The sequence below is a fragment of the Sceloporus occidentalis genome, unplaced genomic scaffold (genome assembly GCF_023333645.1).
Source record: "Sceloporus occidentalis isolate IW3139 unplaced genomic scaffold, rSceOcc1.0.p SCAF_3, whole genome shotgun sequence".
Taxonomy (NCBI): Eukaryota; Metazoa; Chordata; class Lepidosauria; order Squamata; family Phrynosomatidae; genus Sceloporus; species Sceloporus occidentalis.
The window spans coordinates 92,566,684-92,583,776 of record NW_028316983.1 but is presented as its reverse complement, the minus strand read 5'-3'; the positions used below and the strand labels follow the sequence as shown (position 1 = coordinate 92,583,776).

General features: G+C 42.2%; 1 protein-coding gene across 2 annotated transcripts in view; it reads right to left on the bottom strand.

Moving 5' to 3' along the window:
• The window catches only part of LOC149316419 (serine/threonine-protein kinase TNNI3K), a 255,250-nt gene that overhangs the window by 133,379 nt on the left and 104,778 nt on the right, over nucleotides 1-17,093 (bottom strand). For both annotated transcript variants that reach the window (XM_089515448.1, XM_089515449.1), the window contains 4 exons: nucleotides 8,377-8,521; nucleotides 8,163-8,267; nucleotides 4,706-4,800; nucleotides 833-982 (listed from right to left, as the gene is read on the bottom strand). In XM_089515448.1, the coding sequence (XP_089371574.1) occupies nucleotides 833-982; nucleotides 4,706-4,800; nucleotides 8,163-8,267; nucleotides 8,377-8,521 (495 nt within the window). The remainder of the gene's footprint in view (nucleotides 1-832; nucleotides 983-4,705; nucleotides 4,801-8,162; nucleotides 8,268-8,376; nucleotides 8,522-17,093) is intronic.

Below are 17,093 nucleotides of genomic sequence, written 5' to 3'. Positions count from 1 at the left end.
TGCTCTGCAAATTATCATCTCAAGCATGTTCATTTATGACTTCAGAATGAGTGGAGGTTTAAGAGGGTTCCACATTGCGATGAAAAAAACATACCCTGGCTAGGCAATAGATGAACAAAATGGAAATGGCTTCTGAGAACCACTAATATTCTAGCTGAGTTGGGAAAGCAAAGAGAAGCAGAACATGGATCTAAAACTGTTTCTTTGGCAGATCTGTGAAATGTATAACAGCACAGTACAGCATAGCAGAAACCACCGACACATGCACTTTCTTTGAAGAATTTCTGCAGGAAATCAAGGATAGCTATCTATCTTTAAAGGGGGTTTATGCTACTGCCCATCACAGCAGAACCAGTTTCCTTCCACAAAAAATCAATAGTAGTCCCTGACTTCTTAATGGACTTCATGGATAACTGCATTCTAATGTTGCTGTCTGTGATACCTTGTTCAGTGATAACGGTGTGTGTATGTGTGTGTGTGTTTAGCCTTAAAGCCTTGTCTATACTTTAAAGGAAGAAATGGCCTTTTCTGAATAGTTGGTAAACAATTATAGATTTTTAAAAGATTTTTATTTTATTCTATTGAAAATGAGAAAGAGTGCAGCTGGGTTTGTGTGGCATCAAAGCTTTGGTTAGCATGTTAGCATTTCAGAGAGCATAAATCCCACATTTGGTATTCCTCATTCTCTCAGTGTCAGAAAGCTGACACACAGTGACAGCTGCTCTCAGCATGCCTGGGCTGAGCTGAATTGTTTTTCTTATGCCACCCTACCCTTTCTGATCTGTAATGCTAGGTTTCTAATGTAGAAATTGGGAAGCCAAAATAGTAATACCTTTCTCATAGGCCCACATCAAACAGGTCTGTTCATCTTTCTCACCACTAGACCTGCTGGGATCACAGGCTACAAGATTCATATCAGCTCCATTGTCCAGTAGAAATTGCACGAGACGGATATGGCCATGATAGCAAGCCGAATGTAACCCTAGAAAACCAGTAGAGAGGGAGGGAGAGGGGAAAGTTGGAGGAAGACCAAACTTGCAGTAAGCAAGATTTTCATAACAACATAAAATGGTTTGTAGTAGAACAATAAAAGTGATAAATGAATTTCCCGGTGAAAAGGATTTGTTATAAAACCAATTACTGTAGATTTCCAAGAGTGACCTCCTACCTAATCAATGCTCTGCTGTTGTACCTCTTGCCATTCTTAATCTGCATGTGAGCACTAATGCTATCTAACCCCCCCCCTCAAAAAAAACCCCTACAAACAGGGCTGCTTTGTAATTTTAAAGAAGTTCCAGAAAGCATGCTTTCTCTGTTGATGATGACACATACTCTTTATATCATGTGCTCACAGGAGATGCCTACATTGCAAATGTATCCCTAGATCAGTGATGGCGAACCTATGGCACGCATGCCAGAGGTGGCACTCAGAGCCCTCTCTGTGGGCACATGTGCCATCGTCCCAGCACAGAGTATGCCAGAGTTTGTTACTAGAAAGCCAGAGGGACATGGCACTTTGCAATAAATAAGTGGGTTTTGGGTTGCAGTTTGGGCACTCGGCCTCAAAAAGGTTCACCATCATTGCCCTAGATAATCATTTACATGTGAAAGACATCCAGTAATTTCTTCCAGCACTGTGTAAGATGTGTGAAGCTACAATCCTACAGTATATGCACTTGCCTGAGAACCTCAGCAGGACATATGTCCAAGTAGTCATCTAAAAGACTGCATTTGAAGTCATGTGTTACACTTTTAGACTGTGGATTGACATCTAGCATGAATAGGACCAGGGGATCCTGTGATATGAAACCACTCATAGTGGTGTGGTGCTTTTCATGTTCATGTACTGAATCAACCCCAAATTCATTGTGTGCTTGGAAAATGGGGACAGCAAAAACTGGCTGTAGCTAACCCTGGTCACCTACTGCATGCCCTTTCCATTGCCTGGCGAGGTAGCCACATGGTGTGTATGTATGTCTTTTCAGGGTTACTCCATGCAGAGCCATCTATTTCTTCAGGTCCTGACTGTGAAGATTATTTGTGTATCCTCCTACACAAGCATGGGCAATTCACCTAGCCAGCTCTTCCATAGTGCTTTGTTTCTGAAAACCACTCTAAGCAAAGCAGCAAAGAAATATAGATAATGAAGACAGTATTGATGAGGCTTGTGGGTACACTCTTGAGCCCACCATTCATGTGAGCAGACCATACATGTCAGCAGGCTGAATTGGTCTAATACATATCTATGATATAGCCTATCTTGTTATGCAGTCAGACAACCCAGATTATGTTGTTTGGCTCTTCCAGCTGACTTGAACTTGATGGGTGCCACAGTGCTGAGCAAGGAAGCTTCATTCTGGGAAGTTTCTCCAAATACCATTTTTGCCTTCATTTGTAACACATGTGAGAAGCTTTCAAGAACCTACATCCATCTAACTTTGGTCAGAGGAAGGTTTCTCATTTGAAACAGTGAGCAAAGTGTTCAGGGCAGAGAACTATATTTTACAGTAGTGATGGGTAAGTTTTTTTTCCAATAGTTAAAATAATATGCTCATAACTTCCAAAGCTGTATTTGTGGGTTTGTGTATTTTCAGAATGATCTACCTGGTCACTGTGAGAAGAAGCATGCTGTACACGAAGGGAATTTGCTCTGAACAGACCATACTATGGAGATTACCGCATATCGTTCTCAGAACATTCTGCACGTAACGTGATGAGAACGTTCCTGGAACGGATATTACCGCATTGAGTAAACTGGAACGTGATCAGAACATGATTGGAACGCATTTTACCGCACAGCGCTTCTTTTTTCTTGAAACTGTTCTCAGAACGGTTTGCTGTATTATGTTTTGTGGGCTGTGTACTGATGATGTCGCCACTCAGTGGTTGGACGGCTTGGGAGAGGCGCTGCTCCCAGGAAAGAGGAAAAAGGGAGGCTTGGGGCATGGAGCTCGCCTCTCCTGAGTCCCTCGGCTTACGGAAATCCCTCACCTCCCTTCCCCATAGGAATCAATCCAAAAACGGAGTTTAAAAGGAGCAGAGAGCCCTATGGGTCTTCATCTGGGGAGGCAGAGGTTGCTTGGCTATGGGGATGTCCTGCCATCTCTCTCTCTTCCCTCTTTCCCCATAGGAATCAATCCAAAAAACAGAGTTTAAAAGGAGTAGAGAGCCCTATGGGTCTTCATCTGGGGAGGCAGAGGTTGCTTGGCTATGGGGATGTCCTGCCATCTCTCTCTCTCCCCTCTTTCCCCATAGGAATCAATCCAAAAATGGAATTTAAAATCTCTCCCAGATGCAGACCCAAAGGGCTCGCCTCTGCTCCTTTTAAACTCAGTTTTTGAACTGATTTCTATGGGGAAGGGAGGTGGGGGATTTCAGTAAGCCTAGAGACTCTGGCCGGGAGAGTGCTTCTCAGCCTCACTGAGAAGTCTTCCCTCCGAAGATTCCCTTGGGAGGGAAGGAAGGCAACCCCCCCCCCCCAGCTTGTCTTCTCTCTGAAGGGAGTCCGAGGATTCTCTTGGGAGGGAAGGAAGGCAAGCCCCTATAAAACGTTGGGGCTTCATATGCTGGCATATGTTTGAAGAAAATAGCATAAAACCTATGTAACTTGATGGGCCAAGGGCAGAGTCCCCTCCTTGGCAGCCTGGGCTTTAAGGGAACTCCACGGAGGTCCCTTCAAGCGGAGGGAAAGGGAGGGGACTGGACCAAGGGCAGAGCCCTGGCAGCCATTGCAGCTCTTTAAACCTGTTAGAAAAGAAGAGTCCTCTGCTGTCATCCCATTTCCCCTTTTTGGCAGCTTGACACCCTTTTGCTCCTGTGTGTGTGCATGTAATGTGTGCCTTCAGGTTGTGAGCTTCCCTCCCCGCTTTAACTCTTGTCTGGCTCTTTGCTATGGAATTCTGGGAGTTGTTTGCTTGCTTTTGTGTGGTGCTCCAAACAGAGGAGCTTTTGTGGGTTCCCTCCTGGAGGGAAGGAGGAGAAGGTCCTGGGCATCCCTGCCTCCTGCATTGTGACAGCACAGGAGCCCCACTGGACATGACACTAGAGGCCCCCGCAGAAGCAGCCAGACCCTCTCCCTCTTGCTCTCTGCTCTGGTCTCCTCTTTCCCTTTCTCTTTCTCTCTCTTTCCCTGCTTTCCTCTTCTCTTCCTTGTCCCACCTTTCCTCTCTTTTTCCTTCCTTCCCTCTCTCCTTCTTCCCCCCCCTCTCTCTCTCTCGCTCTCTCTCTCTCACACACACACACCTTCCCTCACTGCAGTCACTGGCCTGCCTGCCTCCCTGCCTTTCATTCTTTCAGCCAATCAGGAGACGGAGGAATGAGAGAACGGATTTGAGAACAGATAAGAATACCGCACAGACCTCTGTTGGAACGTTCTCATCATGTTACAGCTCTCTGGGAACACATTCAATCTGTACCCTCCTGGAACACATGTAGAACACATTTAGAACGTTCTCAGAACCCGATTGGAACACATACGTGCAGTATTCTTAAATGTGTTCCGTTCTCATCACGTTCTGAGAACGTTCTCAGAACACAGTGCAGTAATCTCCTATGTTGTCTTTTTATATTGCACAATTGCCAGTTTTCTGACCAACTTTTTACAATTGGCTCTTTCAGGATGTTAGTGTAATTGAATTTTTTAAAGTTGTAATTCTTTTCTTACACTCTTTCTCTTTCACAAAATCACCCGTCTTTACACTCTTACCTGTATGCCCATCTCTTCCTTGGTGATTGAGGCTCAACACATTCTGGTCAAGAAGAAACTTTACGAGTTCTATGTTTTTGCCGTAGGTGCATGCACTGTATAAAATAAGAGACTTTAAAAAGTCACAATGAATAAAATGGAACATGGTTGACTAATAACATATAAACATCATAATCACAGAGGAGTTAGTATAGAAAATCCTGTGTGCCTACATCTACATATCTATATATAAACATGCATAAAAGTTGTATTTGGTAGGCAAAGTTCCTTTGCTGTGCTAATAAGAATATCTGCTCAGAAAAAAAGGGTTTTTGTTGTGTGATACAAGGCTTTGGATTGATCTGTATCACAACTATTTTTCTTTCATTTTCACAATGACCAGATACTTACAGATGCCCCTCCATTTTCATGGAGAATCCATTCTGGACACTCACCCACCCCGCGAAAATGGAAAATTGCAGATATTCAAGCACCATTGGCTTGAATGGTGGTGCATGCCTGTGGGCACTCACAGGCATGTACCACAGGTACATGGCCCACTTCCCCCCCCCCTCCATTTGCTGCTCATGAATGGGTGAGGGACACAGATTCCAAGTACGTGAAAAAAGAGGAGCAACTGTATATGCCAAAACTGTGGAAGACAAGAAGATACATAGGATGGTGTAGGGGAGGCAAGGCTGCCAACCAGCACTGGCCTTGAACGCTTCCCAATCCCTTTCATGGAAGGAGGTTGAGAGAAAATTGAGAAACATGGTGGCCACAATTCTACAGGCCCTCACATGATGAAGGAGAAAGAGATGGAGATGACTCAGAGTCTGGCTACTTTTTTTTACCTAAGGAAACACCTCTCTAGGAATCTCCAGGTCATCCAGTGCAACTCTGTGGTCAACATCTGCCAGACATTGATAAGAGAATCATGCTGGAGGGCCTACAAATGCCTAGAGAAGTGTTTTCCAGCACAACCCTATGGTCAATTTCTGGCAGAGTTGCACTGGAGTACCTAGAGATTCCTAGACAAACCACAAATAATCAAATCTGTAAAAGTCAAAGTTGCAATAAACACATAATGGAGATGCCTAAAGCTCCTCTGCCCCTGCCATACCAGCCTCCCTCGATTGTGATGCTCTCTGCTGCGGCATGTGTCTTTGGCTGTATTTTTGCTTTTTGCCACAGGGCCAAGAGCTGTTGGGTTGGGAACTCTCTTGTAGCTGAGCCCCTTGTGGTTGCTTTTTTAAAAAAAATATCCATCTGCTATTTCTGTCTCTCTTTTAACAACTGTTTGTTTTTGTGAAGTCGAAGGCTTTCATGGCTGGCATCCATAGTTTTTTCTGGTTTTTTTAGGCTATGTGGCCATGTTCTGGAAGAGTTTATTCCTGACTTTTCACCAGCATCTGTAACTGGCATTATCAGAGAATGTTGGCATGGAAGAGAGTGGTGTGTGTGTGTGTGTGTGTGTGTGTGTGTGTATACACTGTGTGACTCCTAGTTGAAAGGAAGTGTTAATCTGTGTGGTCTGTTGTTCAATGGCAAGGAATCAGGGTGTCTATTTAATAGGTGATCCACTGTCTGTGGGGAAAAACCTCTGACCCTGGATCTTGATTTTGGTATTTTTCAGGATTAGTAGCCAAACTTTGTTTACTTTAAGGGTTTCTTCTTTCCTGTTGAAGTTGGCTAGGTGTTTATGGATTTCAGTGGCTTCCCTGTGCATTCTGACCTGATAGTTGTTGGCATGGTCCAGAATTTCAGTGTTTTCAAATAGTATTTTATGTCTAGAGTGGTTTATGGCATGTTTTTTTCTGGCTGACCTGGTCTGCAGTGTCTCTTGTGTTCCTTTTTATTTTTGCTTTTTTAAAACAATGACAACGCCTTTTTCAAGCTGCCTTGAACACTGGTAATGAAATAGAATGGCTTCATATACATGTCTAAATAAATAAATTAATTAATATCTGTTCCTTTTTTCAGTTTGTCATCTTACCATAATGTGTGCATAGGACATTTTGTAGGCTATCAACTTTAAGTGCCTACATGAGAAACAGACAATTATGATAAATATCCCCACCTCCGCTGATAGCCTTCTTGTATTATGTGGTAACAGATGGAAGTAACAAAGTCTTTGCAGAAATACAATGAATTCTCAGAGAAGCTTGGTCGTTATGGAGAATAGTAGGAAACTCAATTGCAGACTTTATTACTAGCACAATTCAATAGGAAATGCTTCCCAGATGTTTGGAAGATCAAAATAAATGTTACTATATTAATTGTCATTTTTACAGCACATTTATTATACATAATGCTTCATAGGTTCTCTCTTTCCCATCTTCACACCAGTATAAAACTTTGCAATTTTCATTTTACAACTGAGGAAATGAGTCGCAGATAGCATATCCTGTGGTGGCCTGCGATTCTTTCCTGTAGGGATTTCTTTCACTTAAAACAGCCTGAGCAGGCATATTAGACCAGAAGAAGGCTGTGTAGCAATAGTTCTTTAACACTTTCCCTTCCAATCATTTTGCAGCTCAAAATCTGTCTCTATAAGCCAATGGTGGCCTAAGCAATCCTTCTGCCTGTGGCAGGAGACCTGCCGCCTCCATCATCATTCTTCCCTCCTAACTATCACCTAGCCTTTGAGAATGAGACAGGCCAGTTTTACAGAGAGATACTCCCTGGGAGGTTATAGCTATCAAAGCCTACATTCAATAAATGCTGTCTATAGGGTATGATTAGTTCCAGCTTAACTGCTCCCTTGATAATAGATGGCTGCTTCTTGCCCACTCTGGCCTTTCCCACAAGGCCAGCATGGGCACAGCCAGCTGCTCAGTTGCTGCTCCCAGAGTAACTGGGTGGCAAAGGGAATAGTGACCAAAATTGGCTGTTTTGAATTTGCAGTAGAACAGTCACCCTAATATCCAGAAACTGTGTGTGTGTGTGGGGGGGGGGGGGGCACAGTGGTTAAATGCCTGTACTGCAGCCACTCACTCAAAACCACAAGGTTGCGAGTTCAAGACCAGCAAAAGGGCTCAAGCTTGACTCAGGCTTGCATCCTTCCGAGGTCGCTAAAATGAGTACCCAGATTGTTGGGTCAAATTAGCTTACAGTTGTAAACCGCTTAGACACTGCTTATGCAGTATGAAGCAGTATATAAATGAAGCTTGTTTTGTGTGTGTGTGTGTGTGTGTGTGTGTGTGTGTGTGCAAGGGTAGAGAGTGGTAGTCCAAAAACATTTGGGGACCACTGATTTAGAGATTTATACTCCACTCTTCTGCCACAAAGGCACTCTCAGCATCAGATATTATATTTCCTCTATGTATCTGCTTAGTTTGCACAAAGTATGTCTACCTTTGATTTTAAGCACAATGTTGTGTTTGTATTCCTATTATGCTCAGAATAGACCTACAATAGTTCTGTGTGACATCCAGCCCTGTGGCAGTGGTGGGGACAGATATACAAAATTACCTACCTGTGAAAGGCAGTTTCACTGAAAATATTCTCTTTAGTGAGGCTTTCTGTTCCAGAAAGCTGAATTAATTCCTTCACAACTTCAAACTTGCCATTGTAGCAAGCGCTGGAAAGAAAAATATTAACAAGGTAATTATTATTATTATTATTAAGGTAAGGGAAGGTGGAGACCAATGCAGGTTAAGAAGAAAGGTCTCATGTTAATCATTACTTACAGATGCAAAGGTGTGTCTCCATAAATATTGACCACATGGGGCTGGACTTCAAAATTACTTTGAAGCAAAAACTTGACGATATCATGATGACCAAATCGAGAGCAGAAGTGGAGAGGCACATGGTCTTCATTGTCTTGAGCATTCACTGCCATTGGACCAAAAAGTGAAAGCATGAAGCAAGCTAATTAAATTAAATGAATTCAAAGCTTTTTTTTTAATGCAGCATGGCTGTGGCATATGGATGGCAAAATCTTCATCTGACAAGCATAGTGATGGCTCTCACTGAAGATATGGGCAAGCATTAGCCTAGGCAAAAGTTCCTCCAATACTGGCCTTCTAGGCTATCCACTTTCTTCTCATCCACCATTTCCTTAAAGATAAACTTGTTCATTCCATAGCTAGGGTTGCCAGGTTGGATCTGAGATGGGATTGTTGTAACTTTAATACTGAACAGATTATGGAGCAAGAAGAGACACTGTAAAACTTAACTTCCAAACCTCAGCTTTCATCCACAGATGTCATCTCAAAACATAGCTATTGCCTTGCCAGTGGAGAAGGGGGAAGGTTTGTGAACTAGAGACATCACAACAAGAATAGAGCTGGGTACTGCTCCCTGCCCCTTTGAACACTATCTACTTGGGATGCAATAGCTATGTTGTGCAGGGATGACTGTGGCTGAAAGTTAGAGTTTGGAAGGTGAGGGAGGACATGTCTGGCTTGACAGATCTTCATGGATCTTGGTCTTGCTCCATGATCTGTTTAGCATTAAAATTACAGGAGCCCTATTCCAGATCCAACCAGGTAAATCCATTCCATGGAAATGAACTTGCAGAAGGTGCTGAATACCTTTAATCTGTCCCAGACACACAAGCCAAGTTACATACTTCAGACAAAGGTAAAACAAAATGAAAACAGTATAAGCTCAAATCAAAATGAGGACCAACTTCCTCTCTCTCTTCCCATTCTCAGTATGCCTTCAAGACACAGGTGAACCACAAATTTCATAGGGTTTTCTTAGGCCAGGAATATCCAGAGGTGGTTTCATCTGAAATGGAGCTTGAATCTGAAGTGCAGAAAAATGTCCTTCATTTCTCAGACAGATCACACTTTATTACTGGTGGCTGTCAAAGCCCTAAGCAAAACAAATATGTTTCCTGTGGTGTATATGAGTCAGCAAGGAAACTAGAACAGAATGTTAGGTAAACCCCCTCTTCCCAGTGCAAAGCAAACAGAGAATCATGATGATATGCAGCATTCTCTGATGCTAGGGTACCACAGTTGAAAATACAAGCTGTCTTGCAATGGCTTCTCCAACTCTGTTTTGAACTCAGTGGAGTTGTTATGGAGAAGATACAAGAAATGGCACTGTTTTTACTATGTGCATCTACACTGGGGCTTTTTACAGCTCTACCAGCAGCAGCAGGGCATGGAGACAGAAAGATGTTTCCAAAGTTAAGGCTATCTTGCATTTGGGCTGTTTTTAGGTGAAAATCATCTCCAAAGTGGCCCTAATGAGTTGCAAAAACATGTGAAGGTTACTTGGGATTTCTTGGCAGCCACAAAAGTAAGGTCCAGGAATGGCGTGTAGCCCATGGGCCACACTTTCCTAGCCTCTGTTCTCAGGCAACATTTCATAAGCCAAAAAGAACCCCTTGCTAGCAGAATGAAGGAGTGAATTATTGGGATCAGGGAAGGTAGAAAGAGTGAGGCCGGCAGGAGGGTGGAGTTGGGGTGTAGGGTCTCCACAACACACACCTTGGCTCCACCCCCAGGGTACCATGACGCTGCACACCACACCATGTGGCACTGTGTCTGCATTATGCAGTGCCGAAGGAATACTGTACACTGTGGCTACCACACCCTTTCCAGGGCGGTTCCTTTTTTTGCCCTGGAAAAGCCAGATCGGGGGCTGCAGCATGTGGTTGCCATGGCCCCGATCTGGCTGAAAAAGGGGCGGCTGTTTGCACAGTCCCAGAGTAGAGCTGAGTTGAATTTTCTTCCCTGTCCTAGTAGAAAATTCCATCCTCCACCTCCTTTTTCCCCCACTGGGAAGAAATCTCACACTGGCACCAGTTTATGATTTTATTTTCAGTCCAAATAGCAGCTTTGAAGCAACATTTTTCACCAGGACCACTGCAGGGGAGGAGAGAGGTCAACCCCACGTGTGTACTTCTTATGATCCTAATAATTGTTAAACCCCTCCCACACTGGAGTCCATAACGCAACCACCTCTCGCACACAACACCCTGACCCTCAGCTATCATGACTGACCGATAAAGGATTTATTCTCTAAATCTGCTCCCTCATGCCATTTCCTTGTAATTGCTTAGATTGCAATCAGTTATTGCTACAGCAACATTTATTGAATATTGTGTGGGGGTTTTCAGTCAAAGAAACTAAGAAAGCATTGTTGAATTAATGACCTTTTCAAAGAAATCTTGCTGCCTTGCATATTAACAGGAAACAAGCACCTGAGTTATTACAAAAATGAACAAGAAAACAAAGCAATTCAGCATCAAGGTGCAATGTTCTGTGGCATGGAAAATCCAGACTGGTTTTAGAATATATTAATGCATTTATTGCCTATCAGTAGTAAAACAATGAACCAAGAGCAATGTCAAAGGTATACTTGCATCATGGAAACGTAAAAATGAATACATCTACAATACAAGTGACTACAGGCAAGAGATGAAATAAATTTGCTCCCCAAAATTCTTCCCTATGGAGGTTGCCAATTAATCCCTACTGTTTAGTCTTTGTTCAAACATTTGATATCTGACAATATTTCATAGGTGATGTGGAGTTATATATGGGTTGAATCATAAGTAGGAGGAAGTTTGCAGTAAGAGACATTTTCATTCACTTCTCCTCTGAACTTCCTTGCACCCAGTCAGGAAGGGATTAAGGACATTCTAAATGCTGTGCAACCTCTGGGTCATAGTGGAACTGACAAAAGCAGGCAGAACTTTGTATGAGCACAGTTTACATAGGCCTCCCACTTTCAGTACTTGGTATCTATGCCCTGTGAGAAACATGACAAGATCAAAACAATAAAGTGATAACAATAAGGCTAGACTGTTCAGATTTGAAATAACATTCCCTCTTCATATTCAAAATTCACCTTTCACATTCAATAGGCTGTGAAAACAAGTGAACAAATAAATAAAAATTTAAGCACAATGTTTGCTACAGTTTTAATAAAAGCTATTTCCAGCTTGGGTGAAAGGGTACTTTCTATCAGCTGAGCAAAGTTCCAGAACTGTATCTCCAGAAAAAGTTTCAGAAAAAGATGCTATTCTTTATGCCCATGATCTAGTAACAGAATTGTGTCAGAGTAGTTTTAGAACTGAAAAAAATAACACCAATGAGCAGCCCCAAGTGGTATATATAAAGGGATATTGGAGAGGCCTTGATCCAGGACAGTACTACTCAGAACACTCTACTAGTGTAGCTGAGTTGGACACAGCTTTTGCTCATGTGGTAACAGAAGAGAAAGTGCAGCTGTGTTATCTTTTCCACACAACAGGTTACATAATGCAGTGGAAAATTGCTGTGGAAACTTTCCTTGCACTAACTCTGGAGATTAATTCCAGCTAGTATAGCACACCCATGTTAGCAGAACAGTTAGAATCCAACACATCCCACTGATGAAGTACCAGACTCCTTTGACATTGAGCTTCTTTTTGATGGTCAAAGCTAAGAAGGATCAAATGGGATTCTTAAAGGATTTAGTCAATGCTATTCTGCTTAATTGATCTGTTGTTGTTATTGTTGTTGTTTTAAATGTGTATGCAGCAAAAGCTTTTAATGTGTTAGCAGAGAAGCGTCTTATTAGGATGCTTTATTTATATTTTAAAATGTTTGTACAGGTTGAGTATTCCTTATCTGAAATGCTTGGGACCAGATGTGTTTTGGGATTTTTGTTTTTGTTTGTTTTGGATTTCAGAATACCTGTATTTGCATAAACATACCGAGATATCTTGGAGATGGAACCCAAATGCAAACACAAAATTCATATGCACCTTGCACATATAGCCTGAATGTAATTTTATACAATATTTTAAAATAATTTTGTCCATAAAACAAAGTTTGCATACACTGAACCATCAGAAACCAAAAGTGTCACTAATGAAAAGGGAAAGCAATAAGAGGATGTTCAATAGAGAAAAGTGTGTTAGAAGATTCAAAATGCAAACAATTGTATAATTTATTTTATTTATATATTTTAATAGTAATAAAGATTATTGAAAAAACAAAACAAAAGAAAAGGTTTTAGTTTTTGCAGTACTTCAGATTTCAGAATTCCAGATAAAGAAGACGCAATATGTATGTTCTGAAATGATTTTAAAGTGCACCCATGCCACCTGCGGGCTTGCCACCCATGATTTGAGCTTCTGCAGATGGGATGCCACAGCTACTTCAATGGGTGTGTGTGCAAGTGGTGGTGCAAGTAGTGGTGGTCCCTTTGGGCCCATTCAAAGAGAAAGACAGCAGACAAACAAACAAATAAATAAAAATATATATCCTTCTTTAGAAGTTAGGAATGCTACAATAGTTTTTGCAGTCATCTGGGGGTAGAAAATGCATGTGGAAACTGGTGTTCCACTGGCCTTGATTCAAAACACATAGCTGATTGTGTAATTCTGACTTGTCCATAGATTTTAGAAACAACAACAGAAACCACAGCCATAGGGACACAGCATGCCAAAGGTTTGGGGAAATAATCCATAATTTTAAGATCTAGCAATGAACCTTTGAAGTGTGCACAAAGGCAACGGTACACTTGGTACAGAGACAGAAAACACATTTGGAGTGTCATTCCCACTAAATGGTATTGTTTAAAAGACATTCCCACCTTGTGCACTTAGTCAATATTTTCCCCCAGGAGTGAAAATTCAGCAGGTCTTCAAATCATAACTAAGAAAACTTTGTCAGACCTGTGCCCAAGGTTTGAAACCTAGGGCCCCTGTGGGAAATAACTGCATTTTTCTTAATCTTCATGTATATTATAGAAAAGGCTTTGGGAATGGGACATAACTGTTTTACCACGAATAAGATGGATACATTACTTATTAGCAGCCGTAAGAGTTCATGGCATCACATCATACATCCTGCATGTGTTCCATCATTTATGGAAGACTATATTTTAGAAGAGGTTTAGAGAGAATCTTTAAGGAGTGCATTGGGACAGTTCTTGCATCTTGATACCTATAAAATCAGTTGCCTTAGTTACCAGGCTTTAAAAAAGAGGGTAGAAAGTGTGTGGGGTGGATAAGAAATAAGAAAAATGAATATAGTGAAATGCTTCTTACAAACAGCTATTCCTACCAAAGATTTAGTTCAAATAACAACAACTCAAAAGCTGCAGTACTTCCAAGTTCTTTTTTTTTTAAAAAAAATCTATGGTATTCATCTGGAAATAAGTGTGAATCAAAGAATTTGGAGTTTTGCCCACTGTTCTTTGCTGGATTCATGCCTTACTTCAGTTGGCAGTCAAAATCCCAGGTGCACTTTTGAAAACCTCCAGTCTTTGACATATTTGCTTACATGAAAAATGAAGCAGATGAGCAAAAATATGCAATTTATAATGAAATTCCATTTTAGTAGCACATTCTGCATAATATTCCTAGTGTAAAAGTCATCAGGAGGAAATCAGACATGGGAAATTGGGACAGGTTGCATACTATTTCTTGTTGTTCTGCCTATCTCACTGCATAAGGGAAATCTTAGCTGGGAACTTTTCTATGGATGAGAAAAAACAAGAGGTACATGCATGGCATGATAAAGATACACACAGCACCTGGAGAAGTAAACATCGGATCAAAAAAACTCTTGGTAGTTCTAAGGTATATAATCCAATCTTAAACTAGAAAGAAATAGAAAAAAATGACAGTTGGTGCCCATTCTAATTCCAATGGCCCTTCCAATGGCCAATGTCTTTGCAAACTTAGGCCCGGTACAAACTGGTGCTATGTGCCAGTCTGGGACCAGAATGCTCCTGAGCCCTACCATGCTGTCCGGGTGCCATTTTGGCACGTGCGCGTTGAGACAACATGCATGCCGATGACACGTCTCATGCACCATGTCCAAATGGCACGGTGCACAAGAGACATCGCTGCACCACTCCAGGGTGCTAATGGCGCCTCGGCAGTGGTGAAGAATGGAGCTGCATTTTGCAGCTCCTTTTTCATGGCACATCATTGCCACACCGTTTGGTCGGTGCAGCCATGATCCGGGGGAGAAAGGGGTGGCCTCTGTCCGCCCCTTTTTCCCCGTCTATACAGGCCCTCAGTCCCCACTCTACCATTGCACTTGAAACAGATGGTCAAGTATCAAGAGAGACTAAAATATGTTACTTAACAAGCTGAAGATAAAGTACATATCCTTCCTATATCAGAGATTCGTAGAATTGGAAGATACCACAAGGGCCATCTACTCCCTTCAAATATGCAAGCGTGGCTATCATGTCACCCCGTAACTTTCTCTTCTCCAGACTAACATTCTCAGTTCCCTAAGCCACTCCTCATAAGACATGGTTTCTAGACATTTCACAGTTTTGGTCACCCTCCTCTGGATAGTCTCCAGCTTTTCCACATCCTTCCTGAATTGTGACAACCAGAACTGGACATAATATGCCAGGTGAGGACTGACCAAAGCAGAATAGAGTGGTACTATTACTTCCCTCAATATAAATACTACTCCTAGATCCCTTTTGAATGTACTGCTGTCAAGCTATTGAAATCAAGCCTTCTGGTTTAAGTGTGTTTGTGTTTTCCCATGGTTCTTGGACAGGGATGTGCCAACTAAATTCTAACTACATCAAGACTGAACCAAGAATGGTCACCAAAGTTGTGACCTGGGTGTTTACAATTTTTTCAAAATGACATTTAAAACATAACTTCCACACCCAAGCACCTCTGGGCATGATTCAAGATGCAAGTTTCCATGGTTTGGACTACTGTACTGAAGAGTACAGATCCATCCAACTATATCCCATGGCTCTCTTTTGATTCACGAAAGTTGTTCCATAAAGAAAGCTAGTTTTGCTTTTTTACTTTGCAGCTGTAGAACCATACCCCAGATCTGCTGGGGCTGACCACTTTGTCCCTTATGGCCTTGAAGTTTGAGTTAAACTGGGGGGGGGGGGGGGGAAGCTAATGACTGTTAAATTTTTGTCATTTTAATTAGCTCACTTTATACTCCATTTTGACTGTTAACGTGTTCCTTTCTGTAAACATTTGGAGAGAGGAGAGACCCCCAAACATGAAAATTATGAACAATCAATAACTGGCAAGCAAAGTGATGAAGCTGCAGTTGAAAGAGAACCAGCCACATTAATTATATATCATATAGATACTGGTGGCAGGCATTAATAGACTCCCTGGCTGTAGTAGCATTCCTACAGAGAAAGAGGATTAGATTACATATACTGTACAATCCCATACATGACTAGAAATAAGTCTCCACTGAGTTAAGTACAGCCTTAACACTAGTTGAAATGTTGTCATCAGTGAGTTCAGGCAGCACTGCTTGGAATTTCTAGAGACTGAAAGTTATGCAAAAAGAAACAGAGCCTATTTGAACCATGCTAGGTCTGATGTTCACCAAAACATCTCTGCTTTTAATAGATACTCAGGGGCTTGACAGATGGGCGGCTCTGTGCTGCCTGTCTTTGCCTCAAGTCAGTGCTGCAGCAGCCGGACTATGCTGCACCGGCACACCACCAAAAAGAAGCTGCCTAGAGCAGCTTCTTTTTTGTTGCACCGTAAAGGGGAAAGGGTGCCGCCATGCCGCCACTTCCTGGAAGTGACATTCAGATGCTGCACAGCATCGGTGTCATCATGGCGGCCTCCGTGTGGACTGGAGGGCACCATGATGACACCGCTGCCACGCGCTAGGTTCGGGAGCGTGAGGTTGCTGCATGCTCCCAAACCCTAGTTTCGGCGTCGGCACGCTTCTTCCCACCTGTCTGTCTTGGGCCTTAGTTTCTACTGTTGTAACATTCTCCTTCTGATGATAATATGACTGAGATTCATTTGACATTCCCCCTTGGCATATTGGTCTTATATGCGCTGATGCACATGATCTACAAGCAAACATCCATACACACAATTTTTCAACCATAAAAAGGGGTTCGGTGAGGGATGGAAGGAGCAGAAGATATGTTTTGTATGCAGAGCTTGATAAAGTTACTTTTTTGAGTACAATGCTGGCTAAGGGAATCCTGTGAGCTGTAGTCAAAAAAGTAACATTTCCAAGCTCTGCAGATATATCATGTGAATTCTGCATACAGTGAGGGTTCAAATCCACTCAAGGCCTATTGCTTCACTTGTATTCCATAATACTATCTGAAATGGCTGACATAACCACTGAACTCTGCAGAAAGATGACCCCTCGTGCTTTTTCCCCTGGCTATTGTATGCAGAACCCTAGGGTGAAAGGGAGAGATGTTAATGATGAAAGCAGCTGACTTACTTACTCTTCCTTTCTGACACTGATTTGAGACCTCTTATAACCCTGGGTATGAAAATACTTTGGGAAGGTGTGTCCGAATTGAAGGCTGTGACATGCCCAAGGATACATAGAAAGGGAAGGATAAGAAGAACTCTTTTTCAAGAAACATTTCAATTTACTGTTGGACTCCCCACGCAGGTAAAGATTTTAAACATGAAACAGCACTGGCAGCATCTGACCTTAACTTGAGAGAGTTCCTATTG